This window comes from Spermophilus citellus (genome assembly GCF_964194105.1).
Source record: "Spermophilus citellus genome assembly, chromosome: 3".
In the NCBI taxonomy this organism is placed as follows: Eukaryota; Metazoa; Chordata; class Mammalia; order Rodentia; family Sciuridae; genus Spermophilus; species Spermophilus citellus.
The window spans coordinates 58942965-58969966 of record NC_138184.1 but is presented as its reverse complement, the minus strand read 5'-3'; the positions used below and the strand labels follow the sequence as shown (position 1 = coordinate 58969966).

The 27002-nt window shown below is 46.0% G+C and overlaps 1 protein-coding gene across 8 annotated transcripts in view; it reads left to right on the top strand.

The window, feature by feature from the left end:
* MAGI1 (membrane associated guanylate kinase, WW and PDZ domain containing 1) overlaps nucleotides 1-27002 on the top strand; it is a 610526-nt gene that overhangs the window by 337888 nt on the left and 245636 nt on the right. For all 8 annotated transcript variants that reach the window (XM_081283977.1, XM_081283978.1, XM_081283982.1 and 5 more), the window contains exon 2: nucleotides 18536-18652. In XM_081283977.1, coding sequence (XP_081140103.1) covers nucleotides 18536-18652 — 117 coding nt within the window. The remainder of the gene's footprint in view (nucleotides 1-18535; nucleotides 18653-27002) is intronic.

Here is a 27002-nt window from a genome sequence, read left to right as displayed (position 1 = left end):
ATACCTTCATGTTTTTTTATTTTTATGTGTGGCTGAGGATCGAACTGGTGCCCTCCACATGCGAGAGGAGTGCTCTACCACTGAGCCCCAGCCCCAGCCCTGAGCCTTCTGATTTGGGTGGTTTTGTCTGGGGAAGAGGAGAGGGATACCTTGTTACTACACCTTTTGGGTGTCAAAACCCAGGTTTCCCACTCCTATTCTACTGACATTCCATGGGGTAGAGGATTCTTATTACTGCTGGGTGGGGTAGGAGTTCTGGGTTCCCAGGTGTCTTCACAGAGGGAGGAAGTGGAGAGAACAGGGGTTTCCACCCAGTGGGCTTGAACATTCTCTCAGTCTTCTCTGATGTTATCCTGGATTGGGGACCAGAGTTTGGGGTACCCCATTACACCTGGACGTCTAGACTGTCTACTGGGTCATTGCTAATGTGATGGTGGCACCATACGATTGTTGTTCTTTTTCTTTTTCCCTGTAGTATTTGGGTGAAGTAGAACAGTTTCATTTTCATCTGAAAACTTTCTGTTTTGCCAGTCTGCATCTCTCCTGGTACTTTTGCTGGAGAGTAAAGGCTTTCTTTCCCTGCCCCTTTTCCCCAGTGGTTTTATTTTTGGGAGAGAGGTACCAGGGATTGAACTCAGGGCACTCAACCTCTGAGCCACATCCTCAGCCCTACTTTGTACTTTATTTAGAGACAGGGTCTCACTGAGTTGCTTTGGGCCTCACTTTTGCTGAGGCTGGCTTTAAACTTGCAATCCTCTTGCCTCAGCCTCCCTAACCTCTGGGATTGTAGGAGCCCAACTCCAATTTTTTTTTTTTTTTTTTTTTTTTTTTTTTACCAGTTGCCTCCTTCTTCAGTTCCACTGCTGGATTTTTAAATTAGATTTTTCATTGCTGTGACCAAAACACCCAAAAAGGATGACTTAGAAGAGGGAAAGTTTATTTGGGGCTCACAGTTTTGAAGGTCTCACTCCATAGACATCCAACTTCATTGCTTGGGATCAAAGGTGACACAGCACACCTTGGGGGAGGGCCCAGCAGAAGAAAGGTGCTCAGCTTGTGCAGGGTCAGGAAGCAAAGAGAGAGGGAGAGAGGAGAAGGACCCACAGGAAGGTGCACCTTTCCAGGGCCCACAGTGACCCTCCCCCTTTAGCCACAGCCACCTTTCTGCAGACACCACCCTGCCAGGATGGACGATGAGGTCACAGCTCTCACAATCCAGTCATTTCACCTCTGAATATCCCTGCATTCACAGGAGCTTTGGGGAGAGGCCTCGCACCCAGACCGTAACCCTGGAATATGCACAATGTATGGTCACTAATCCCCATCCTGAGGTCTCTGCCCGGGTCCCTCCCGGCTCTGCCTTCTCTTTTCATTACAGAGTCTTCTTGTTTCCTTTATAGGTGATATCCAGGTCTGTGGTTTTATCTAATGGGAGAGACAGGGGATGTACATGGGCCCTATCTTCCCAAAGGGAAGATCACTTCTACTTTTATCAGACAGAAGCTGCAACATTGACTTGGCTATGTGATCCAGAGCCAATAAGAACATGAGCCGTTGAGTTGGCCTGGTGTTTCACTCCTCACATGATTTTAAAGAAGATCGTAATATTGATAAATGCATAGACCCACTTCCTCAATTTTATCTAGTTCTCTTATTTCCTGCTATTATTATTATTATTATTATTATTATTATTATTATTATTTGTGGTACTGAGAATTGAAGCCAGGGGTGCTTAACCACTGAGCCACATCCCCAGCCATATATATATACATACATACATACACATATATGTATGTGTGTGTGTGTGTGTAATTTAGAGACAGGGTCTCCCTGAGTTGCTTAGGGACTCCCTAAGTGGCTGAGGCTGTCTCTGAACTCACGATCCTCCTGCCTCAGCCTCCTGAGCCACGGGATGACAGGTGTGTACCACTATGCCTGGCCTTTCCAACCCTCTTAAAGAACCCTGGACTAGGAAATCAGCAATGGAAGGGCAAAAGGAGGTGAGAAGCTGAGAAATGAATAACCAGCCCCACCATCTGGCCTCCTGCAGTTCCAAAAGTCACATGACACCCCCCCCTTCCCCACCAGCTCAAGCTGCGTCTCTTGTGTTTGCTTGAGGTGCCAAATGCTATATTTAAGCCAAGAACCGATTTTGAAAATATTTTTCTACTTCTGTTTTGTCAAACGCGTTCCTTGGCATATTCTGTTAGGGCTTGTTCTGCTAAAGCTCAACAGAGCCTTCTGTTTCCCAAGGCTGGTTTGGCATGCCCAACTCAAACACTAGACCCTAGTGTGGGAACCGAGCCTTCTCTAGAGGTAGCACAAAGTCCTTCTCCGCAGGTAATAGCCACCAGATGGGAGACGGAGGGAGCGCCTGTCCCTTGACTGTCCTTCTTTTATACCTGAGACTTATTTTGAAAGCTATTTTTTGGCTCAAGCCTGTTGGACGACGTCTTCTCTTTGCAGAACCTTTCTAATTATGGGAAGAAAAGCGAATGTTAAGCTGGTCTTCTCTCATGGAGAAAAACGGAAACAATGTAACTGGATTTCTTTCATAATTTGGTTTTGCTTGAACTTTTAAGATAACCGGTGTGACTTCAGTATGTATAAATAGAGCTCACATGTCAGGGTAGATGTCTAGGTAAGCCAGAGTAAAGGCATTTTGCAAGATTTTAGTGTCCGTAGGAAGAATGATTTTTTTTTTCCTTCTCTTATGGGCTTATGTAGGTTTAGTGGGTTGGTGGAATGTTCTGGAAGCTTTTGTGTTCTCTGGAGCCTTTTAGACGGAGGGCATGATGGTACTTTTGACCAGTGGCAGAAGACTGTTGTTTTAAGGGGAGCTGGCTGTTCCTGTGAGCACTTGATCTAGAAGTGGATGCACCTGTTAAGTGGTGGCTGAGCGACCCTTGTGAGGTAGCAGGTTGGCACTGTTAACTTGAGCATAGAATCTGTCACCACAATGATCACTAGGTAGCAGCAGTCACAATGAGTTGTGTTTAATTTGGGGGAGCCTTCTATTCTTTCATTTCCTGTAGTTCATTCTACAAATAAGTCCATTCTTGGTGTGGCTTCAGAATTTATCTCACGCCATTTTTTTTTTTTTTTTTTTTTTTGGCACTGGGAATCAAATCCAAGGGCACTTAAGCACTGATCCACATGCCCAGCCCTTCTTATTTTTTTCACTTTGAGACAGAGTCTTGCAGAGTTGCTTAGGGCCTTTCTAAATTACTGAGGCTGGCCTCAAACTTGCGATCCTCCTGCCTCAGCCTCCTGAGCTGCTAGGATTATGGGCATGCACCACCACACCCGGCTTCTCATGCAACTTTCAAGGCATGGTCCCTGTGACTTCAGAGTTGGAGACCCCCCCCCACTTCAGCCCTCAGTGAGCCCCTTTCCCTCCTTACTCTTTGTCACTCATCACAGCCACATGGAAACCTGAGTCCCTCTAGCCCCTGGGCCACCCTCTATGCTAGCAGAGTCTGTTCTTGGGACTACACCGAGGACTCATCTCTCAAGTTGACGTGAAAAGTGTGGCTGAGCCACCGTGAGACACATCAAAGTACAGGTCACTCGGAGTCCCCTGATCCTTTGAGATAAAATTTCTACCCAGTTCATTTGAGTTTTCTTCCCTAGTCAAGCAGAAACCCAATTTAAATTCCCAGAGCTGTGAGTCGAAGAGAGTGTTAGATTCTTTCACTTCCTCCTCTCCTTGATGTTCTCCACTCCTCCGGCCCCCTCTGCACCTGCTGCCGTGTGACGCCTGGTGTTTGAAGTGAAGGGCACTTCAGTCTTAGACGGTGCTGGATGCTCTATAAACACACGCTTCTGCCTGGACATTCTGACGATTAGGGAATCCAGTGTGATTTCAGGACTGGAAAACTGGGCAGGCTGAGCACCCTGGCTACACATTTCGACAACTAGGGGGACTTTTTAAAAGAATTGATTTAACTTATTTAAAAAATACTGTTACTGAGCCACACCACCAGCCCTCCCAGAGAGTTTTACTTATTTTAGGTTTTAAGTGGTATTGCTTTTATTTTATTCATTTAAGGTTCTTTTTGTTTTGTTTTGTTTTGTTTTGTTTTTTGGTATTGGGGATTGAAGCCAGGGGTCCTTAACCACTGAGCCACATCCCCAGACTTTTTTTTTTTTTAAGAGACAAGTTCTCACTAAGTTGCCTAGGGCCTCGCTAAGTTGCTGAGGCTGGTCTTGAACTTGTGATCCTCCTGCCTCAGCCTCCCAAGCTGCTGAGATTATAGGCTTGAGCCATCACACCCAGCAAGTGGTACTCCTTTAGACAAGTCCCAGGTGAGATTCAGCACTCTCTCACAGGTAACGACCATTACCACTTCCTTGATGGGTAGGCCCCGCTGGTGCAGGGTTCTTAGAGTGCTGCAGGACTACAGCTCCCTGCTGTTCCTGTTAGAGCCAGGTGGGAAGCCTATTGCTCCAAATTCCTTAGGGTGCTCACCCTTACTCTCTGTCACTGTCACCTTGATGAGCTTATTATAATGCAAAAATTCCCATTTGTGGTTTGGATTCTCCCCCAAGTGTGGGTTGATCCCAAAAGGCATTACATTAAATCACTTTAATTTTAAGGTCAATTTTTCTCTCCCAATTCTGGAAATCCTGTAGTTAAAAAGAAGGTGTCCCCTCGCCCCAGGGCAGTGGTGTTGAAGTGCTTCCGTTGGTTCCTCTGGCGATGTTAGATCTCCTTGGCAGCTTGGTACCAAAAGTATTTAGGACTTGCTTTCCTAATAGGAGCACTTAGAAACTGGGTGGACTGTCTCCTCTGATATCATTTCTTGTTTTTTGTTATTTTGGGGGGATGGTTCTGGGGATTGAACTCAGGGCCTCATGCATGCTAGACAAGCACTCTACCACCAAACCACATCCCCAGCCCATCTCTGGCATCTCCAGTGCCTGTTTAAAATGATGTTTTAAGGGGCTGAGTTGGTGGCTCAGTGGTAGAGCACTTGCCTAGCATGTGTGAGGCACCAAGTTCAATCCTCAGCACCACATATAAACAAATAAGAAGTAAAGGCCCATCAATAACTAAAAACAAAAACAGTTTTTAAAAAATGAAAAATAAATGATGTTTTAAGTCGGGCGCGGTGGCGCATGCCTATGACCCCAGAGGCTCAGGAGGCTGAGGCAGGAGGATCACGAGTTCAAAGTCAGCCTCAGCATAAGTGAGGCCCTAAGCAACTCAGTGAGACCCTGTCTCTAAATAAAATACAAAATAGGGCTGGGGATGGGGCTCGGTGGTCGAGTGCCCCTGGGTTCAATCCCTAGTACCCATAAATAAATAAGTCAATAAATAAATGACAATGCTGGTTTTGACTGGTGTGAATATGTCTGCATATAAGCAATACAATCCGGGGAGGAGCTGACGGGATTCAACTGCTGCACCCTGAGTTTCTGGCACTTTGTGCTGTGGCTTCCAGAAAGTCCTGGACAAGTGAGCCAGCCAGAGTTCTGTGCAGCAGGGCCTGTTGGGAGCACGTTCCCACTCGTTAGCTAGAAGGGCACTCTGTCCCCTTCTCTGAGAGCCACAGCTGAATTAATTTAGGGAGAGGACACCCGAGGGAAAAGCCTTCTTTGGAAGGGAAAGGGGAGACCAGGAGGAGGGCGGGAGGGATTTAGAGTGGGAGCGGCCTCCAGGGTGGCTGGATCCCACCTGTTCCATTTATAGACGTGCAAAATGGGGCCAGTTTATTAGACATTCCAGAAACATCCATTAGGCACTGAGTACAATACTGCGCGCTGTGTTGAAACTGACAGAGGCAGATGATGTATTAGCCAGGGTCCTCCAGAGGAACAGAATCCACAGGGTGTGTGGGGGGTGTATTTAAGATGTGTGTGTGTGTGTGTGCGTGTGTGTGCATATGGAGAAAGAGAGAGAAAGATGGCTAGGGAGAGAGAGAGGGAGAGGAGGTAAGATTTGTTATAAGGAATTGGCTCAAGTGACTGTGGAGGCTAGCACATCGTGAGAACCGAGGGTGACAGCTGGAGATGAGCCAGGTGTGGTGGCCCAGGCCTGTCATCCCAGCTCACCTGTCAGCATGCTGCGCCGTGACACTCGGGGAATTCTCCTATTTCAGTTCTAGACTGAAGACAGGGAAAAGCTGCTTGGCAGCTCAGAGTAGCCCCAGATGGAAGGAAGTTCCTTTAATTGAGGGAATGATCAGACTTTTGTTTTGTTTTGTTCACGCCTTCAACTGGTTCCATCAGGCCCACCCATACTGGGGAAGGCAATCCACTTTCCTCAGTCTATCCATTACAGTGTTAAAGTCATCCACAAATACCCACAATGACGTTTGATCCAACAACTGGGCACTTCGTGGCCCAGTCAAGTCGAGACAGGAAGTTAAACCCCACAGATGACTTTCCACGAAGATTTAGGTATCCCATTCATGCCTGACCTTTGGCTACAGTTCTTTGTTTTATTATGCTTTTTCTGACTCATCTATTAAAAAAATGAAGCCTAGAAAATAACCATAAAAATGGGTACATTACCCACGCATGGTGGCACATACTTGTAATCCCAGCAGCTCCAGGGCGGTGACGGGGGGGGGGGGGGGGGCGGCACTGAAGCAGGAGGATCGTGACTTCGAAGCCAGCCTCAGCCAAAGAGAGACACTAAGCAAGTCAGAGAAACCCTGTCTCTAAATAAAATTCAAAAAAGGGCTGGGGATGGGGCTCAGTGGCCGATTTCCTCTGAGTTCAATCCCCAGTACTTAAAAAAAAAAGAAAAAAAGGGTGGATTAGACTTCATGAACATTAACTTATAAAAAAGATACCATGGCCAGGTATATAGGAGCATACCTCTCATCCCAGCAATTTGGGAGGCTGAAGAAGGAGGATTGCAAAGTTGAGGGCAACCTCAGCAATTTAGTGAGACACTGTCTCCAAATATAAAAATAAAAAGGACTGCGGGTGGTGTAGCTCAGTGGTGAAATGTCCCTGAATTCCATCCCCAGTACCAGAATAAGAGAAAACAGAAAGAAAGAAAGAATGAAAGAAAGAAAAAAATAGAGAGGACCAGGCAAAAACAGATTGGAAGAGAATATTTGCAAACTATATTCCTGCAAGGGACTGGTATGCACAGTGTACAAGCCAATATTAAGAGGACAACCTAATAAAATGGGCAAACAGTTTGAATAGATGCTTCATAATGAAAAGACACATTCATTAGCACATGACAAGATGTTTAGCATGGTAGTCATCAGGGGAATGCAAATGAAAATCATGCATAAGCAATATAATACATATATAAAGAAGATGTAAATACCTGGGGAGCTAGCGAAGGAGTCCAGACCCTGCTGCCTGGGCCGGGCTGCAGGGAGGGGTCCTCGATGGAGGCTGAGCCTCCTTCCTACCGTGTGCACAGGCCTGGAAGCAGCTCCGTCTCTTGGCTTGTGCACCTTTGGCCACACGGTGTTCTTCCAACACAAGTGGGTGTGTGAAAGCAATCTGGAGATCACACATCGGATTTAATTAGTTTGCAGTCTGGAGATATGGCAAGGCTGGCTGGCTTCACTCGTTTGTTTTAGACATTGTCATAGTCGTGAGTCGAGAAAGAGAATTCTCCCCTTGGCGAAGAGGAATCCCGTGAAAGGTGTTTTTGAAACACACGACTTTCAAATCCAGCGATGAGCGGGAGGGAAGGCAGGCTTCATGTTCTCCTTGCAGTCTCCATGATAATCCGCGACAGCCCTGTCCTGTAGGGTCTGTCTCCCCCACTTAGGGAGGGGGGTATTGAGAATCAGTGTGGTGCAGAAATTCACCCAGGAGCAAACACAGGAAGCAAAGGACCAGGTCAGGACGGGAACACAGGACCACCTGGCTCTGCTGTAGGCACTGCGGGTTGATTTGCTCACTTCTCCTGGTGCTGGGGCCTGGACCAGGGCTTCTTGCCTGCAAGCAAGCTCTCTACCACCGAGCTACACCCCAGCCCTGCTCAGGTTGGTTTTTACTATCTATCTATCTATCTATCTATCTATCTATCTATTTATTTTTGCTGGGAATTAACCCAGGGGTGCTTAACCACTGAGCAACATCCCCACCCTTTTTTAATATTTTATTTAGAGACAGGGTCTTGCTGAGTTGCTTAGAGCCTCACTAAGTGGCTGAGACTGGCTTTGAACTCGCGATCCTCCTGCCTCAGCCTCCCAAGCCACTGGGATGACAGGCGTGCACCATGGTGCCCGGCTCTCGCAATGTTCTTTAGGGATGGGCTCTTGAGTCTCAAAGAAGACATAAGAAAATCCACTGTCTGGTTGAGAAGGGCTGGGAAGCATCCGCACCCTGGTGGCTGTGTTCACCTACCTCTGGGGGAGGGGCTGCCCCACTCTGGTTGTCACAGTGCCTGGGGACACTTCCTGTGTTCACTTGGGAGCTGCAAAAAACATGGATGTTGTCCATCCAGTGTCATAAGACAGATGCCCAGCCAAGAAGAATCGTTCCAGCCACGGTGCCAGTGGTCCCCGTGTTGGGGGACACAAGGCGGGAGCCTGCAGTGGCCTTCCGTGCCTGCTTCTCAAAGCTTCTTAGGCAGAGGATGATGAGATTTGGAGAGCAAGGTCCTGATTTTTTTTTTTTTTTTTGTCTTTGGATTTCATTGAGGTCTTTGCCTTTCTGGTGACAAAAGCTAAGACTTCAGCCTGATCTAGTTTGTATCATTGTGTTCCTTGCTTTTTACAAGGCTGAAAGTGGCTTCTTGGGCTTGTTTTTCTTCTTCTTTTTTTCTTTCCTTTATCAAGTTTTCAAAGCTGTAGCCTGCTGGCTTGCCGGGCTGCGCTCTAGTAAAATAAATAAATAAATAAAAATAAATACAGAGGGCCACTGAGAGCCAATGCTCCTCTGCGCCCAGAGAGCCCAGGAAAACCAGGCTGGCAGATGTGACAGATCGTCTTATAGATCACCTTTGATGGTCGGGGTTGGCATATGGCCAGTGAGTGTCTTAATTACTGAATGGCTTTTATAGCCCCATTATTTATAATCACTTTCGGATAGCAGCTGGAAGACCACAGTGTGGGGTTAGGAAAATAGGAGCCTGAGAAACACGAGGATCGCTTGTGCAGTTTTGGAGACTGGAAATATCTGAAGATGGGTGTCGTCGGAAGGAAGAACTGTCTCCCCTCAATGTTTCTGAAGCAGGGACACTAATCTCCACTCCCTTTAAAAGCGAGAGCTGTGGGCAGTCCAGAGGGATGAATCTGCATGAGTTTTGATTTTTTTTCTGGGGGGTACTGGGGATGGAACTCAGGGGCACTCGACCACTGAGCCCCATCCCCAGCCCTATTTTGTATTTTATTTAGAGACAGGGTCTCACTGAGTTGCTTAGGGCCTCGCTAAGTTGCTGAGGCTGGCTTTGAACTCGCGATCCTCCTGCCTCAGCCTCCTGAGCCCCTGGGATTCCCGGTGTGCACCACTGCACCCAGCATGAGTTAAGAATTTTGAACCTCATGGTTTGCAATGTAAGAAATAACTGGAAAACCCTGCCCTGAGCCATCTTCACCCAATAAATTCTCCTTCCCTCCCTCCCTCTCTCTCTCTTTCTTATTTGGGACCTCAGCTATTACTTGCAAGCTTCTCTCTTTAAAAAAAAAAAAAAATTGTAGATGGACACAATACCTTTATTTTATTTATTTATTTTTATGTGGTGCTGAGGATCTAACCCAGGGCCTCACACGTGCTAGGTGAGTGCTCTACCATGGAGCCCCAGCCCCACCCAGCCCTCTCTTTGGGTTTTGACTTTGAAATATATGGAGAGAGGGGCTCTGGGCAAACTGCAGACTCCTAAGGATGCTCTGCCCATGGGAAACTGTCTTGCTCTTTTCAGATCCATCCAGTGATGTGAGGATCACTGGTCCCCTGTTCTCAGAATCCAGTCTAAATCGAAGTGACGGCTATGCGGTGACACTGCTCATCTGAGATATGCCGATGTAGGTCAGAGCGCCTGGCACTCGGCCCCGCCAACTGTTGCGTGCATGATTTCAGACCGTGTTGGAATACGCTTTGCAACCCACATTATCTCTTCCTGTGTGAGAATACACTGGGGTGAGGCTGGGAGGACAGGGGAACAGCTGCCTGAATTATGGGGGGTGTTTAAGACTGGGGAAGGCTCAGGGGGTCTCAGTTACATGTGCATAAAACAGATCTCAAAGGTCCCTCTTGTCACCAGGAGCCTAAGCCCCTACATTATAAGACTCCCCTCCAGGGTGTTGGTTCCTGGGAAGGAACTCTGCTCACATGTGCTGGGGGATGTTCTCTAGAAGTCACGCCGCTCAATGTCACTTTCTCGGTTTCTTCATATAGATGCTGCTGAGAAGGACCTTGGGACAACTTTATTATGTGGCAGTTTAGAAGAGAAGCTGGGTTGGGCATGGTGGTGCACACCTGTCCTCCAGCACCTCAGGAGGCTGAGGCAGGAGGATCGCAAGTTTGAAGCCAGCCTCAGCCATGTGGCAAGATCCTCTACACCTTAGCGAGACCCTGTCTCAAAATAAGCTTTAAGAAATGAACTGGGGAGGTAGCTCAGTGGGAGAGCACCCTCAGGCTCCATCCTCAGTAACACAAAGACACACGCACGTACACACCTACACAGATCTTGGAAGAGGCTTTGTTTTCATATTGGGACGTTTTGCACACGCAGATGTTTTCTGGTTTCATAGTGAGTCGAACTGCTTTAGGAAAATAATAGTGTGATTTTTGAAAACTTTCATTCTCACACTGAAGTTGAAAGAGTAGCATCAGGCGCATCCTCACTAAGATTCACCAGTGGTTCGCATCTGGCCATACCCACCCACCCTGGTCCTGAGAACAGGATTTAGGGAGCACGGTACTTCATCCTGAGTTGCTGAGGCTGGCTTTGAACTTGTGATCCTCCTGAGCTGCTGGGGTTACAGTCATGCGTTGTGTTGTTTTTTAAATTCAGGATCCAGTGAAGCGAACGTACTGCACTGTGGTGTTCCTTGCTAAAAGAATAACAATTTACTGAGCACCTACTATGTGCGAGACTGTGAGTTATCACACCCAGCCTCACAGCTACCTGTTTAATCAGATAGTATCACTATCTCCTCTGGAGAGATTAGGGGAGCGAGGCTCAGAGGGGCTCAGCCACTTGCAGAAGGCCAGCCGGGGAGTACGGAGCCTGGATCTGAGCTAATCAAATCTGTTTGGGGACCCAGTGCTTTAAACTACTTATTGCTGAGAGAAGCATACTCTGGAGGGACATTTATCATATCAACAAATTCCCACAACACCAGCTATGCTTTTGGAAAATCTTCCCAAAGCAGAAAACTTTAAAAAAAAATCTCTGCAAATGCCAGACCTCAAACACAGAAAGAATACATATTGCTTTCTTAATTTGAACGTGGGTGCCTCCTATCCTTCTCACCCCTGGTAGAGTTCCTCCCTGTTAACAACCCACACAGTGCTGTCCCCCAGCTTGTAAGTCCCACCTCTGATGATTGCTTAGTAGGTGAAAGATCACTCTCTGACCCTGGGTTTCTTCTTCTGTAACACAGCACCAGCAGTAGAAGCAAGCCCACTAGGTTGGAGTGAAGAATGTGAAGTTAGTACTCTGTTCCATGTATGGAAAATGTCGACTGCCTTCTCTCAAGTCCAGATCGTCCAGTGAGACTCTGACACAGTGTCTTCTCAAGAAGTCAGTCTTCCGAATCCCAGGGGCTCAGGAGGCTGAGGCAGGAGGATCATGAGTTCAAAACCAGCCTCAACAACTTAGCAAGGCCCCTAGCAACTCAGTCTCTAAATAAAATATGAAGATATGGCTGGGGATGTTGCTCAGTGGTTAAGCACCCTTGGGTTCAATTTCCAGTAACTCCCTTCCTCCAAAAAAAAAAATGTTCTTCCTGACGTCACGTCTTCAGATTCTACCCAGGGTCACAGTGTGGACATCAACTGCAGATTTTGTTGAAAACGCACAGCTGCTCAGGAGGGTCCACACCAGCTCACGTCAGCTTTATTACTTTACCATCAGGGGGCCTGTTGTTTTTCTGCCCTCCTTTATCATTTCTCTTTTCCTCTTTCTGAACAGATGTTGATCCACTCTCTGAGTTTCCCTGGGATAAATATACAAAGCACAAAAGCTGTAAATAAGGAAAATAGAGAGATGATGGAATTTCCACCGAAGCGTGCGCTCCTTTCCATGCTTAATGCGTCTCTCTTCTCACTGTGGGATGAGATTTGTTATAAAAAGATTCTCCAGGAGGAAGAGAATAGAGAAGGCAGGCGAGGAAATAATAAGACGGCCGATTTCCTGAAGTGCTAGCAAAATGTTTTGTGCGTGGCCATGGGGGGCATTCTATGGGGTTAGTGTATCCATGAGCTGATACATCAGTCTGTCCCCCACCTCTGCCTCACATCGCAGACCTAGCACGTTGCTTTTTCTTATTTATCTATTTTTTAAGTGCTAGAGCACAGCCCTTTTTGTTCCCTAGGAGAATGGGTGCCACCTCTGTGTGTCTGATGACTCCACCTGTCTGCAAAACCCAGTGCCCACGGTTGGGTTGTTTTTTAAACCAGGGATTGAACTCGGGGGACACCTAACCCCTGAGCCCCATTCCCAGCCCTTTTTATATTTTATTTAGACACAGGGTCTCTCTGAGGTGATCAGGGCCTCACTAAGTTGCTGAGGCTGGTTTTGAACTCGAGATCCTCCTGCCTCAGCCTCCTGAGCTACTGGGATGACAGGTGTACACCATAGCTCCTGGCTTCTCAAATGTTTAAGTCTATTGTTCGCCATGGCCATGATGTAGATACACAGCTATGGTTTTAGGATTTGTGTGTATTTGTAAGTATGCATTCACAGGACATAATCAATAAAATGTTAGTTGTACCACAAATGAGGTTACAGGTGATTTTACTTTGTTGGATTTTGGTTATTTTTCTCACCTGGTAATTAACTTCTATTTGTTATTGTGATAAAACACACAGAACATAAAATTGATACTTTTAAGTATTTAGTTCTTTGGCACAGTGCATTTACAAGCTGGGTACGGTGGCACATGCCTGTAATCCCAGCAGCTCAGGAGGCTGAGGCAGGAGGACCTAGTGTTCAAAGCCAGCCTCAGCAAAATCGAGGTGCTAAGCAACTCAGTGAGACCCTGTCTCTAAATAAATACAAAATAGGTCCAGGAATGTAGCTCAGTGGTTGAGCACCCCTGCATCAATCCCAGGTACCTCTCCAAAAAGCATGCATTTACATTTATTGTACAGCGATTCCCACCCACTGTTGATCTCCTGAACATTTTCATCCTTCTCTCCACTCTGCACCCACTACACAGGAGCTCCCCAATAGCTTATGTTACCTTTCCAGTGAGGGAGAATAACCTTAGGAAAAATATGTTAGAAAGAAACAAGTAGCAAACATCGTTTTCCCACAGAGCTTGCTTCAATTAAGTTTGGATTATAAATTTTAAAGACTATCAAACAAGCTCTTTGTTTTTCAGTTCCTAATTTTGTGTGTGTGTTTTAAACCCTACCTTATATAAGTTTACAGTGGTGAAGGGGGACACGCATTCTTTTGCTGTAATGACGGCACTGCAGGACAAACCATTTGTGTCACCCCAATAAATGGACTCCTCCTACCTCTGTGACCACGGCTGGAGAAATTGGGTGCGAAAGCAGAATCACCTGGAAGCATGATTAGTGTTAATTTCTTTATGCCAGTTTATCTCAGCAGTGAGAATTGGGGAGGCATTCAAGTGTCAGTTCTGATAGTAACGGACAGCAGCATTCTGCCTTCTGGATGCAACTGAGAACACAGGAAGGAGATGCTTTTGTCCCCTCAGTCACAAGGGATGCATTAAGAGGACTCCAAGTTGGTGTGGTGGCCCATGTCTGTCATCCCAGCAGCTCAGGAGGCTGAGGCAGGAGGATCGAGAGTTCCAAGCCAGCCTCAGCAACATAGTGAGGCCCTAAGCAACTCAGGGAGACCCTGTCTCCAAATAAAATACAAAATAGGGCTGGGGACGGGGCTCAGTGGTTAAGCACCCCTGGATTCGATCCCCTGTACCAAAAAGAAAAGACTCAAAGTGTTCTCTCTGGCAACTGGATTTCTTCACCAAATGTACAAATTTGCTTTAAAAACAGTGAGGAGAGGAGTGAGGATTGTAGTGATATCTACAGCCATATAGTTTGTATGGGAAATAACTTGATTTTCTAAGAAAACCCTTTAAGTATATTTAAAAAATGGAATACTATAAGACCTTGCAAATAAAAACTACGTCAATCGAACGTAGTCGAATTCTGTGAATTGATAAGAATAAAAAAAAAAAGCAGACACATTCTGCTGGAAATATAAAGACAGTTTCAGATCTATAGATGACCTAGAAATATAAAATAATGGCCAATCCAGATGAGTGTGAACCCCCTCCTTCCCCATTTAAACTATAAAGTCGTCGGGCAGCTGGGCTCCGAGCCTCTCTCCCTTGAGAAGAGCCCCTCTGCTTGCCGACCCGGGTTCCCTTTTCCATTCACAAAACAAATCTTGCATTTCAGACAAAGTGAAGATTCCCTGACAAACTCCGAGTCTCCCTGTGTATGATCTCATTTGCTCACTGCCCTTGACAGTTAGGAAAAGGTTTTTAGACCTGTCCTCTGGATAATGGGCAATTAATTTGAGACGAGATGCCCCAAAGTACAGGATCCTTAATGGAATGCGAAGGTTGAGGCTCTGCGCGTTCAAATGTCATGGGACGCAGAGTTCATGCTAAGTGGCCCCATGGTCCGCCTGCCCTTTACCCATCAGCAGAGGAGAGGGGTTTGGTGAGATGATCATAAGCCCTCGCTAGCTTGGCTACTTGGAACAGAAGCTCAACTGTAACCCAAGAGTGCCTTCCAGTCTGGATATCTGCTGCCTACCAGGCATGATCCCTAAGGATGTGTTAAATATGTTACATGTGGGGAAAGACACACTGTATCCTGAATCCATTGAACTTTGGGCTGAAGCGGGACCCCTGAGTATCACACACATCTCTTTTACTACTCACGCTCAAACTATAACTGGCCTTGTCTTCTCATGCAAAGAACTGTAAACCTGCCAGGTGTGCGGTGGTGCATGTCTGTCATCCCAGCGGCTCAGGAGGCTGAGGCAGGAGAATCACAAGTTCAAAGCCAGCCTCAGGAACTGAGAGAGGCCCTAAGCAACTCAGTGAGACTCTGTCTCTAAGTAGAATATGAAAAGGGCTGGGGATGGGGCTCAGTGGTTAAGCACCCCAGGTTCAATCCCTGGTATCAAAAATACCCGCCAATTTTTGCTGGTATGTGGACGCTAAACCACAATATAAGGGGACGGGGTGAGAAGAGAAGCTCAGCAGATTGGACAATGTGAGATAGGAAGGGCATAGGACAGAAATAGGAAAGATAGTAGAATACATCGAACAGAATTTTCCTATGCACTTGTATGAAATACCCACCCTTGTTCCCACCCACAAGAATGTGGTCCTGATTAGAATAAGATAGATTCCCTGCTTGCATAATTCTATCAAAATGGATTCTACTATCATGTATAACCAATAAAAATAAAATAAAAAGTAAATAAATAAATGTTTAAGGAGATGGAAAGGCTAATAACCCTCATTTGATCATTGCATATGGTATGCCTATTTCAAATAATTACCGTACACCATAATTATCTGTACTTATGTGTCAATGGGAAATAACCCTAAAAATGATGGGAGAAAAAGGACTGGTTGTCTCTAAGAGGAATAGAGAACACTAAATTATAGGCCATGGGAATTTTTCTGGGCAACAGAGTTCTTCTACCGGTGCCTTATAGTGTTATCATACTCTTAATTCTATTTTTATGTATTTTTTTAGTTGTTGATGAACCTTTATTTAAATGTGGTGCTGAGAATCGAACCGAGTGCCTCAGACATGCTAGGCAAGTGCGCTACTACTGAGCCCCAGCCCCAGCCTCAGGGTTATTCTTTTAAGCAAATTTCAGAGTGCCTTATCCCGTGAGCTAGAATCATCAGGTGGGACTGGTAAACAGTGATGAGTGACCAGTTGGTTTTCTTTTCTGAATTTCAGCTCCAGCAAGAGCCTGGAATTTATTAAACACAAACTAAATATGTTTGTTTACTTTTTGGTGCCAGGGATTGAACCAAGGGGTGCTTAGCCACTGAGCCACATCCCCAGACCTTTATATTTTTTGTTTAGAGACAGGGTCTCACTGAGTTGCTTAGGGCCTTGCTAAGTTGCTGTGGCTGGCTTTGAACTCACGATCCTCCTGCCTCAGCCTCCCGAGCTGCCAGGATTACAGGCTCATGCCATCATGCCCAGCCACAAACTTAAATGTTTGCTAGCTGGTATTTATCTTCCAAATCATTTTTATTCATTTCTGGAAATGCTAGAAAGTTCCTTTCATCCAAACCTCCATAGACCTATGTTTTGTTTCTGGCTATTTCTGAGTCAACAGGATAGTTTGTTTTTGTTTTTTGGTACTGGGGATTGAACCCAGGGGTGCTTGGCCACTGAGCTACACTCCAAGCCCTTTTTTATACTTTATTTAGAGAGAGGGTTTCCCTGAGTTATTTAGGGCCTTGCTGAGTTGCTGAGGCTGGCTTTGGACTCTCGATCCTCCTGCCTCAGCCTCCTCAGCCCCTGGGATGACAGGCATGTGCCACCACGCCCAGTACCAGGATAGATTTTATGTTTTAAGCATTTTTTCCCCCAAAACAGTGCAGTTCATATGAGTTGATTTTTGTTCTTTTCCTAATCACCTTAACAGTTGTTCACTTGATATTATAATAATTATATTTTTCCTTTTTCATTAAGTGCTTTCTTTCTGCCACGACCTGTACAAATGTCCATCCCACTAAGCCTCACAAGTCTTGTGATGCAGCTTGCTATGAGAAAAGTGAGATTCAGAGGTTAAGTCCTGTGCTTGGGCTCACCAACACACAAACAGTGTAGCTAGGATTCAGAGAGGCCTGTGTTAACTGGGGACTTTCACCTCTTTAATGCTCATTGAGAAAGAGGCATCTAGAACAGGGCCTAGCATGCAGTAGTCCTCCTGCCTGCCATTATGTGTCTGTTTTTTTGTTTTGTTTTGTTTTGTGTGTGTGTGTATGTATGGTACTGGGGATTGAACCCAGGGCCTTGTGCATATGAGGCAAACATTCTGCCAACTGAGCTATATATCCCCAGCCCATATGTGTATTCTTTGAAGTGGGCATGGTCACGCAGACCAGTCATCCCAGCAACTTGGGAGGCTGAGACAGGAGGATTGCAAATTTGAGGCCAGCCTCAGCAATTGAACAAGACCCTCAGCAACTTAGTGAGATCTTGTCACAAAATAAAAAAGTTATTGGGGATGTATCTCAGTGGTAAAGCACGCTTGGGTTCAATCCTCAGTACCAACACCCAAAAAAACTTATTCTGAAATTATTATAGAGTCACAGGATGTTGTAAAATACCACAAAGCTATTCAGTGTACCCCTTATCAAATATCTCCCATGATAATATCTAGTGCTTCATAGAATTTATACCCTCATGCTCCTCTGCAAGATACTCTGTCTCCACTCCAGGAACACATGGAAGCATTTGTTGTTGTTGTTGTTGTTGTTGTTGTTACAACAAATTAGTTTAACATATTCTGAAAATTTATATGTTCTCTTTCATGATTGACTTCTTTTGCTTAACATTATATGCTGGGGATTTATCAGTATCATTGTATGTGTTAGTAGTTCAGGTATCTTTTCTTTTTTCTTTTTGTAAAGGGGGTTGAACTCAGGGACTCTTCATTTAGAGACAGGGTCTCACTGAGTTGCTCAGCACCTCACTTTTGCTGAGGCTGGCTTAGAACTCTCCATCCTCCTGCCTCAGCCTCCGGAGCTGCTGGGATGACAGGCATGTGCCACTGCACCGGGCTGTGTTTATTCTTTTAAAAATTCCTTTTGAAAAAAGGGCATCAGACAGTTTGTGGTATTCTACATATTTCCTCCTACTACCAGCACATAAGATCTAACTTAAGTGGCTATTATACAGATGAGGTGTGCTTGGTTCTCTCCAGATTTCTGCCTTTATTTACTTATTTGCTGTTTCAAAAACACCATAGTAAATAATAGTAGAGATGTGACCCCACTTTCCCAACCTTTCCTTAGGGTCATTTCCTACCAGCTGGATCCGGGGCGGAAGAACATTATGTCACTTGGTAGTTATTGCCAGATCGTCTTCTTGGAGACTTTTGGCCACTCACTCTCCCACCCAGTGTAGATATGGCACAGATTTGAAGCGGAATGCCCCAGATTCGGCTCTTGAATATTTTTGCCTTCACGGAGTCAGTCTGTTTGATGGGCCCCCCAGGGTAGCCTGTCCCCAGCTGTTCTTTCTTTCTGACATTCCCTTCTGTCCCTCCCCTGCAGAGGGAAACCTATGCACAGGGATGACTGAGAGGGATGGGCCCTGGCATCCCTGTGGGTGGCTCTGCCCCGCAGTCCTGGGGGCTCCTTCTCCAGGAAGACTTCTTGTTGACGGCCTCTGTTTTATCCATGTCCTGCAGGAGGAAGGCTCCACAAGGACCTGCGACATTTTCTCAATCAACGGTTCCAGAAAGGGTCCCCGGATCACGAGCTGCAGCAGACCATAAGAGATAACCTCTACCGCCACGCTGTGCCTTGTAAGTCGCCAGGCTTGGCATCTCACTGCGGGAGGGTGGGTGAAAAGTCAGGGGGATGCGTGGCAAGCTTGGCTCCTGAATGACATCCAGAGTTCAAGCAAATCAACATTGGACAGTGGGACAGCCAGAACAGGGTTATGGTGTGCCTGGACTTGGCCTTGACTCTGATACTTACTAGGTTGCTGTCCTGGGCAAATTAGACCCTTTGGGGGATTTTTGGTGGTGGTTGTTTATTTGTTTTTTGGTGCTGGTGATTGAACCCAAGGGCGCTTAACCACTGAGCCCTATCTCCAGTCCTTTTGATATTTAATTTAGAGACAGGGTCTCACTGAGTTGCTTAGGGCCTCGCTAAGTTGCTGAGGCTGGCTTTGAACTCGTGATCCTCCTGCCTTAGCCTCCTCCGGAGCTGCTGGGATCACAGGCCTGTGCCACCATGCTGGGCATTATCTGTCTTTTTCTAAGTTCCCTTGTCAACTTGGTGGAGAAGACTTGTTAATAATATTAATTTCATAGGTCTGATAGGAGTGTTTTACTCAAGCATTTTTGCTATTGTGACTAAAGGACCAACCAGAAGAGGAGGAAAGGTTTATCTGGGGGCTCAGGGTTTCAGGGTTCTCAGTCCACAGACAGCAGGCTCCATCCCTCAGGGCTCGAGGGGAGGCAGGACATCATGGAGGAAGAGTGTGGTGGAGGGAAGCAGCTCACATGGTGATCAGGAAGCAGAGAGACTCCACTCTCCAGAGACAAATAGAGACCCCAAAGCCACGCCCCCAATGCCCCCTCCTCCAGCCACACCCACCTCCTCCAGCCACCACCCAGTTAATCCCATCAGGGGTCCATTCACTGGTTGGGTTAAGGCTCTCACAGCCCAGTCATGTCTCCTCTGGACCTTCCTGCACCGTCTCACACGTGAGCTCTTGGGGGACACCTGACATCCACACCAGAACAAGGAGTAAATGGGAGAGACCTGTAAAGCATTTTGTGAGGAGTTGGCGTGGCCTCCTTACTGATAGCCCTTGTTGTTATTAAGCCTGAGGCCTGTAGGCCGACTGGCCTAGAGTGGGTTATCAGTGGGTGCCTGATGGTCTCTTGGTGAAGAGGGGACCTCAATGGCTCACCCATCCTCCCTGGGCTGCTTCTCCATCCAGCCAAATTTACAACTTTGTAAATGAGTATTTTTTTTTTTTTGGAGAAATGGTTTCCACAAATTAAAAAGCTCAAATTCCAGAAACCATTAGATAAGACCAAATCTGAGAAGGCAAGATGAAGATGCAGGACAGAAGAGCTCTGAAGGCCGGACTCTTGTATTAAGGGAAGGCAGGCGGGCCACTGTCTGCCTGCCTGGTAGATGATTGACAGCCAGTTGTCCTGAGGATGCTCTACCATGCCCTTATACAGGGGATATAACATCAGTCCTGTGCAGCCCAGATTTGGACTGAAATTAAATAACTGCACGTCTGCCCAGGACTCATACAGTTATTTAATTTCAGTCAAATTTGAGGAGAGAATGATCCTAGTTTATTGCTTGAAATTTTTCTTTCTTGTATTGTTTAGGTCTTTAAAAGGTTGAAGTATCTGTTCTTAGAGATATCATTTTAACTCCCTCTTGAAAATGGAATAAATTAGTGTTTAAGTTATCCTTTTTTTTTTTTTTTTTTTTTTGGTATTGGGGATTGAACCCAGGAGTGCTCAATTACTGAGCCCCATCCCCACCCTTTTTTATATTTTATTTAGAGACAGGGTCTCCCTGAGTTGCTTAGGACCTGCTAAATTGCTGAGGCTGGCTTTGAACTCACCATCCTCCTACCTCAGCCTCCTGAGCCGTATAAATGGTTTCCTTAAAACAGTTTTTTTTTGCAAGTAATATGCAAGAGTGCTAATGTTTGCTGATTGTAAAATAACAAATGGAACTAATTTAAGGCTTTCTGTGCATTTGCAAAGACTTAGTAAGTTAAGACTGGGACCTCAGAGATGGGTTTCCAGAGCAGCCACCTGCCCTCCACTTTACCAACACTGAGGCTCTCAGGAGAGAGGGATCCTGCAGGTAACTTGGCACAAGGCCCTGAGGTGGCCTCTTTGCACAGAGTGGCAGAGCTGTGTCTGAAAGAAACATGTGATAACATGTGGATACTAACCCAGGGCCCTCCGTTCTTTTAGTCTTCCAGCCTTGGATATGAAAAGTAATCCCAATATTATATTCAAGACAAATCCATTTATTTGGATTAATGATGATTCCTAATCATAATTACATGGGGTAGTAATTGTCATTCCATTTTCATGGATTAAGCAACCAAGGCACTAAAGTAAATAAGCAAGAAAAAGGCCAGGTATGGTGGTGGTGGTGGTATGCACCTGCAATCCCAGGGACTGTGGAGGCTGAGACAAGAGGATTGCAAGTTCAAGGCCAGACTCAGCAATTTAGCGAGACCCTGTCTCAAATTAAAAATAAATAAATAAATAAATAGGGCTGGGGATGTGGCTCAGTGGTTAAGTGCCCCTGGGTTCAATACTCAGTCCAATAAAGAAGGAAGGGAGGAAGGGAAGGAAGGGAAGGAAGGAACTTGGCCCACAGCCAAGTTTTACTTTTATAATAGCCCTGTGAAGGTGGTGACCTTTGGCACCCATTTTACAGGTGAGGCAATAGTCCCAGGAAAATTCCATGACCAGGAAGTCGCTGGTGTGGGTCTTTTTCGATGCTTAAGTGATCTTGGGCTGGTCGCCTCGCTGTCCCACGGCTGCTTCAGGTTGAATGCCATTTGCAGCGTTCAGTAATCGCAGACTCATGATTGTTCTCTGTCTGATTTCTCCCCTACTTAGATTCCAATTTAAGAAATGGGGATGAAGCAGATGAGCACACCATTTCTTGATGCATCTGTGGGGTTACCATGGTTACATGTTGGCATGCTTTCCCATTTAGTTTTTATTTTTTTCCCACTGATTTATTGGACCTGACTTGGAGCTAAATGGCTTGATTTTTTCTCTTTTTTTTTTTAGCTTACCACTATGTAGGAATTGGGGGCCCAAATGACCTCAGTCTTTGGAACAAACAGTGCAAAAACATCATGTTGGTCTTGGCTTAGGTAAAAGCCCGCGGTGTGGATGTGGTGTGTGTAGGAAACCAGGAAATCTGGCATTTGGAAAGCGGAAATGGTGTTCCCACCACAAGAGAAAACAAGGACTGATTCATTTTATGTTTCCTCCATAAAGTGGGGAGGAGATTCAGCGGAGGTCTGTTTCGGGGGCTGGTGTGCCTTTTAGCAGGAGTGGGCGAGGGGGGACTGGGGGTTCTGTTCCAGGCCGGGAGTACTCTGGCTACACGTGTTTGTTTTGAGTTTTTTGGTGCTTGTGACTAGGAGAGCAGAGCTCAATCCCAACCTGTTGCCTCATGGAGGAGGAAGCCCTGAATTTGGGGGATGGAGCCTCCTGGTTATGTGGTACCTGTGCTGTAGGAGGCCCGGTTCCTGACACCCATACATTCCAGAGCTTTCTGCCTCTGACACCCAGTGATTTTGGTGTTGGAGAAGAAGGAGACCTCAGGAGCAGGTGCTTGTTAGTGGTGGTGAGATTTCTTTTCCTCTAAGCCGGGCGCGGTGGCCCATGCCTGTCATCCCAGCGGCTCGGGAGGCTGAGGCAGGAGGATCTCGAGTTCAAAGTCAGCCTCAGCAACTTAGCAAGGCCCTAAGCAACTCAGTGAGACTCTGTCTCTAAATAAAATGTAAAATAGGGCTGGGGGTGGGGCTCAGTGGTTAAGCATTCCTGGGTTCAATCCCCAGTACATATATATATATATATTTTAGAGGGCTTATGAGCCCCTAGACATGAAGAAATGAAGCTCCTTTATTCATAAATTGTTTTGTTTTCATCATGTGCATCCTGAGGGGCTTCCCCACACAGAATTCAGTTTCACCCTGATGCAGCGACCCAACTTGACTTCCTCCAGTTCCCACGGCTCCCAAATGCCACTCACTTTGCACCCTCTGCTGTTTGTATTTTTTTGATTTCTAACAGCTTTGATGAGATGTAATTCACAGACCATAAAATCCACCCAGTGCAAATTGCACCCAGCACTGTTTTTGTGGTTTATTATTATTCTCCAATTCTCTTTTATTCTTCCCTTCATTTGAGAACTTTTATTATTTCTACATTATGAAAAAGGTTACCTTGGTAGAAATTTAATTCTAATGACCACTGAAAATCACCACCATTTTTTTTTTTAAGGGAATCAAGAAACAGTTGCAGAATGAGTTCAAAGTTCAGGCGTGAAGTCGAAGGGCTGTTCTGCCAGCTCTGTGACCTGGTATGAGTCATGGAACCTCTCCCAGGCTCATGTATTATTCAGTAAAATGGAAATAGTGGTCCCAGCTCAACTGTTGTGTCTCCAGTTACACACTGAATCCCTATGGAGTAGCTCTCATGAAAGGAAACAGGATCAGAGTGGCTAACACCTGGCCTTAGGTCACACACATAGCAAGTAGCAGAGTTAGGGTTTGATTGGGTCTCCCAAGTTGGGTGTAGTTAACTATTAGAGTCATATAGAAATAGATTAGAGTCGTATAGAAATGCACTGAGAGTGAAGATAAAAAGGAAAGACACATCTGCTGATCTTAGGGTCTCAGTTGTGTAAAAGGATGGGTGTTTATGTCTTAGGGGTGGAGTAGTGTCATTCATCAGACCTCAAAAATAATGTTGTCCTCTGATTTTCAAGCAGTTTACCAGCACACACACAATAGAATTTTAAGAACAGTTATGCAGATTTTTAAAAATCTTCACATAATTTTCTTAGGACATTTAGATGAATCTCATTTTCCGTTAGGTCTTTGTATGTGGAAGGAAAGCCACCTCTAAACCAAGGGATCTGAAATGCATGTGCGCATGTGACTTCTCTGCTTCCTCAGAATCATCTGATTACTGCCACTCCATTTGCATTCTCCCACCTGCCTACTCAGGACTCAGGATGTGCAGCTCACAGCATACCTTCTTATAGCAGGCAGCAAGCGCCTGTCATCCCAGTGGCTTGGGAGGCTGAGGAAAAAACAATGTGCCTTGTTTTGTGTATTTGCTGGTACTTACTGTCTGGGGGAAACTTCGGAGCCACTTTTGCATAGACTCTTGGAATAAAGGGCAGCTCAGAGACTTGAGCCCCAGAAAGGGTCATGGAGGGCAGATAAGAATTTCATGATGGCTGGGCTCCGGAGGCTGAGGCAGGAGGATTGTGAGTTCAAAGCCAGCCTCACAGAAACGAGGTTCTCAGCAACTCAGGGAGACCCTGTCTCTAAATACAATTTAAAAATAGGGCTGGGGATGGGGCTCAGTGGTTGAGTATCCCCAAGTTTGATCCCGGTACCCCGAAAAAAAATAAAAATAAACATTTTTAAAAAAGAACTTCACTGATGACTTGCCGGTTATCCAACCCCAGAGCAAAGATGTCCAGGCTCCCGTGAACTTGGAGGTGGAGTGCCCGTTCAGAGCACCTAATTACAGTCTAGGTACCCCTGCACCTCCTGCCGTGATCGCCTCCCTGTTTTATGACTTCTTGTCCTAGTTGACAGCGCCTGCGATCATTGCTTTGGAAGGGCTGCTTTTCCCATGCAAATAAATGCTTGACCTCACAGGGCTTGTCATTTAGGGCACTGCCGATGTCAGGACGAGGTACAGCTCATGGCCGGTGCTGGTGTTGAGTCTCAGAACCCAGAGCATCACCCCGATCCTGCCTGGCGCTTCTCTGGGCTGTGCTCTGAGGTCACCCAGAGGAGGAAAGGGGAGGCCGGTCTCGATCTGCAGGGTGACACTTTGTTGATCCAGATTTCCCCCGATACCGGGACCCTTGTCACCTATCTAAGAGGTATCGGTCGTGGACTTGAAAAGTAAGTTTACAAAAGCATTAAACGTGTTTGATCTGCAAGGCGATTCAAATTTAACGTGGTAAACAGGCGATCGTGGTCTTTATTTATAAAAGAGGCTCTGGATTCGGGCAGGCAGGGTAGCCTCCGCTAACATTTGACCTTGTTCATTATTGAGAATGGGGCCGTGATCACCTCTGAGACTCTCTGAACCTCTGGTTTTCTCTTATGCACAGTTATGCCAACATGGCTTGCCAGACATCAACTCATTCTGCCACCGTCTTTATAACAAGCCCCGCAGATAACCTAAACTAGACCTTTGATCACCAGGAAGCGGGGGTGAAGAACCAGATGTTGGGGGCCTGCTGTGTGATGGAACGTGTTTCCCTGTGCTCAGTTGTGCTGGACGCTGGTGGGATGCCTCTGGTCCTAATTCATGAACTAGAGTTTTGCAGGCCCTCGGAGGACTGACTTCCTCAGTGTGGCCAGAGTCAGCACTGTCTAAAATCAGAAGGAGCTTGCAGCCCAGCATGGTGATGCACACCTGTCATTCCAGTAGCTCAGGAGGCTGAGGCAGGAGGATCGCAGGTTCAAAGCCAGCCTCAGCAACTTAGTGAGGCCCTGAGCAACTCAGCGAGACCCTGTCTCTGAATAAAATATAAAAAGGGCTGGGGATGGGGCTCAGTGATTAAGGGACCCTGGGTTCAGTCCTCAGTACCAAAAAAAAAAAAAAAAAAAAAAAGAAGAAGAAGATTGACTGACATCTTTACCTGTGGCATATCCTGCCCCTTGGTTACAAGGTGGTATTATTCCAGTCCAGGTCAGTAACTTCTGATACTCCATCTTATTTACCTTTTTTAATTTCTTTTTCTCATCTTGCGTATTTTTTCAGTCTTTCTCCTTCAAGACTCTCTAGATTGATTTTTTTCTTTAAATCTACCCCCAAAGTATAAATTCTACATTAGACAGTCACCTGTCATTTATCACTGTGCCAGTGGTGTCTAAGCAGTGCTCAAGAGCAACATCTTAATTCTACTAACAATGCAACTGGCATCCTATATGAGGTAAAGGGGGACCAGAGAGTCTGAAGAACACCTGACATTATGTTTTATAGTCTGAATATTAATGATAAAAAAGAATAACCAGTAGTGTTTCTGGACTACCCCCAAGTACCTCAGGAACGCTACTAAACACTGCCTATAATCCTCTTAACAGGCTCTTGAAGTATAAGTTATAATACCCATTTTCCAATAAAGTGAAGTTGAAAGAGGCCCCTTATTTAGAAAGCTGAGTTTGATTCCCATCTGTCAGATCCCCAGGTCTCTGTCTTCAACCGTAGGATCCGACCGACATTGGTCCCATCTGCTGGCTTACTGACCAATATGGCGCCTATAATGGCATAGGACCTGGGCAGACAGGTGTCTGTCTCGCCTCCATCCATCTCCCGGAGCCCCTTCAGCACCCTTGGCCTGACCATCACTTCTGTGAGTGTCTGGAGCTTGAATAGAGGTGTTGAGTCTGGAACATTCTGGTGTGGAAGCCCTCAGGGGCTTCCACCCTCGGTAGTGTCTTTGGTGTGGCCAACTTTTGTGTTTTCTGGAATTTCATTTGGTCATAACTGCTTCACTAATGTTTATGAGAAGTACATAAGTACCCGAGAGCCAGCCTGGCTCCAGAGGCCTCAGAGTGCATCTTCTATTTTAAGGTCCCCCAGGTAGATGAACCCTGCCTCTTCCCAGCCCCCTTTTCTTCCCTTTCTAGCATGACTTTCCAAGCCCAGCACCCTTCAAGATCTCTTTAGATTTTGGACTTGGGGTTTTCTGTTGCTATCGCAGAATTTCCACGGACTGGGGATTTTATAAAGAAGAAGAATTTATTTCTCATAGTTCTGGGGGATAGGAGGTCCCATCTCAAGATGCCAGCATCTGGCAAGAGCCTTCTTTCTGCATTCTTCCACGGGGGAGGGTGAGAGAGAGCAAGAGGAGACCGAAGCCCATGCATAACAAGTCCCCACTCTCTCCATAAACACATTGATGAACTGATGAGGGCAGAGCCCTTATGAGCTAACCATCCATCGACACAGTGGCCTTGGGGACTAGGTCTCCAGCATGGGGACATGTTTCAACCGTAGCAGCCTTATTTATATGAAGATTCTCTTTCCCCTTTTTTATGAATAAGCCAAGTTTTCAAGAAACGATTTCCCAGCATTTGTGATGTGATGACCCAACACTCAATGCTAGGCGAGATTACAGTGAGATTAATAATCGAATGATGTAGCCCATAATAGGCAAGCTTGGAACTGCTCATTCTCTGCGTATTCCTAGCATCGGCTAAATCCCTAATGTTCTTTTCCTTTGTATTTCTTATTACATCTTGTTAACCCTAATTGCCACCGAAGAGTTGCTGAGTGCTTAGAGTCCTCGTGGCAGAGGGAAAAGGGAATACATTTGCAAACTTAAAAGCTCATAACATTGGGATTGATGTATATGTGTCTATTATTAACAGATTCA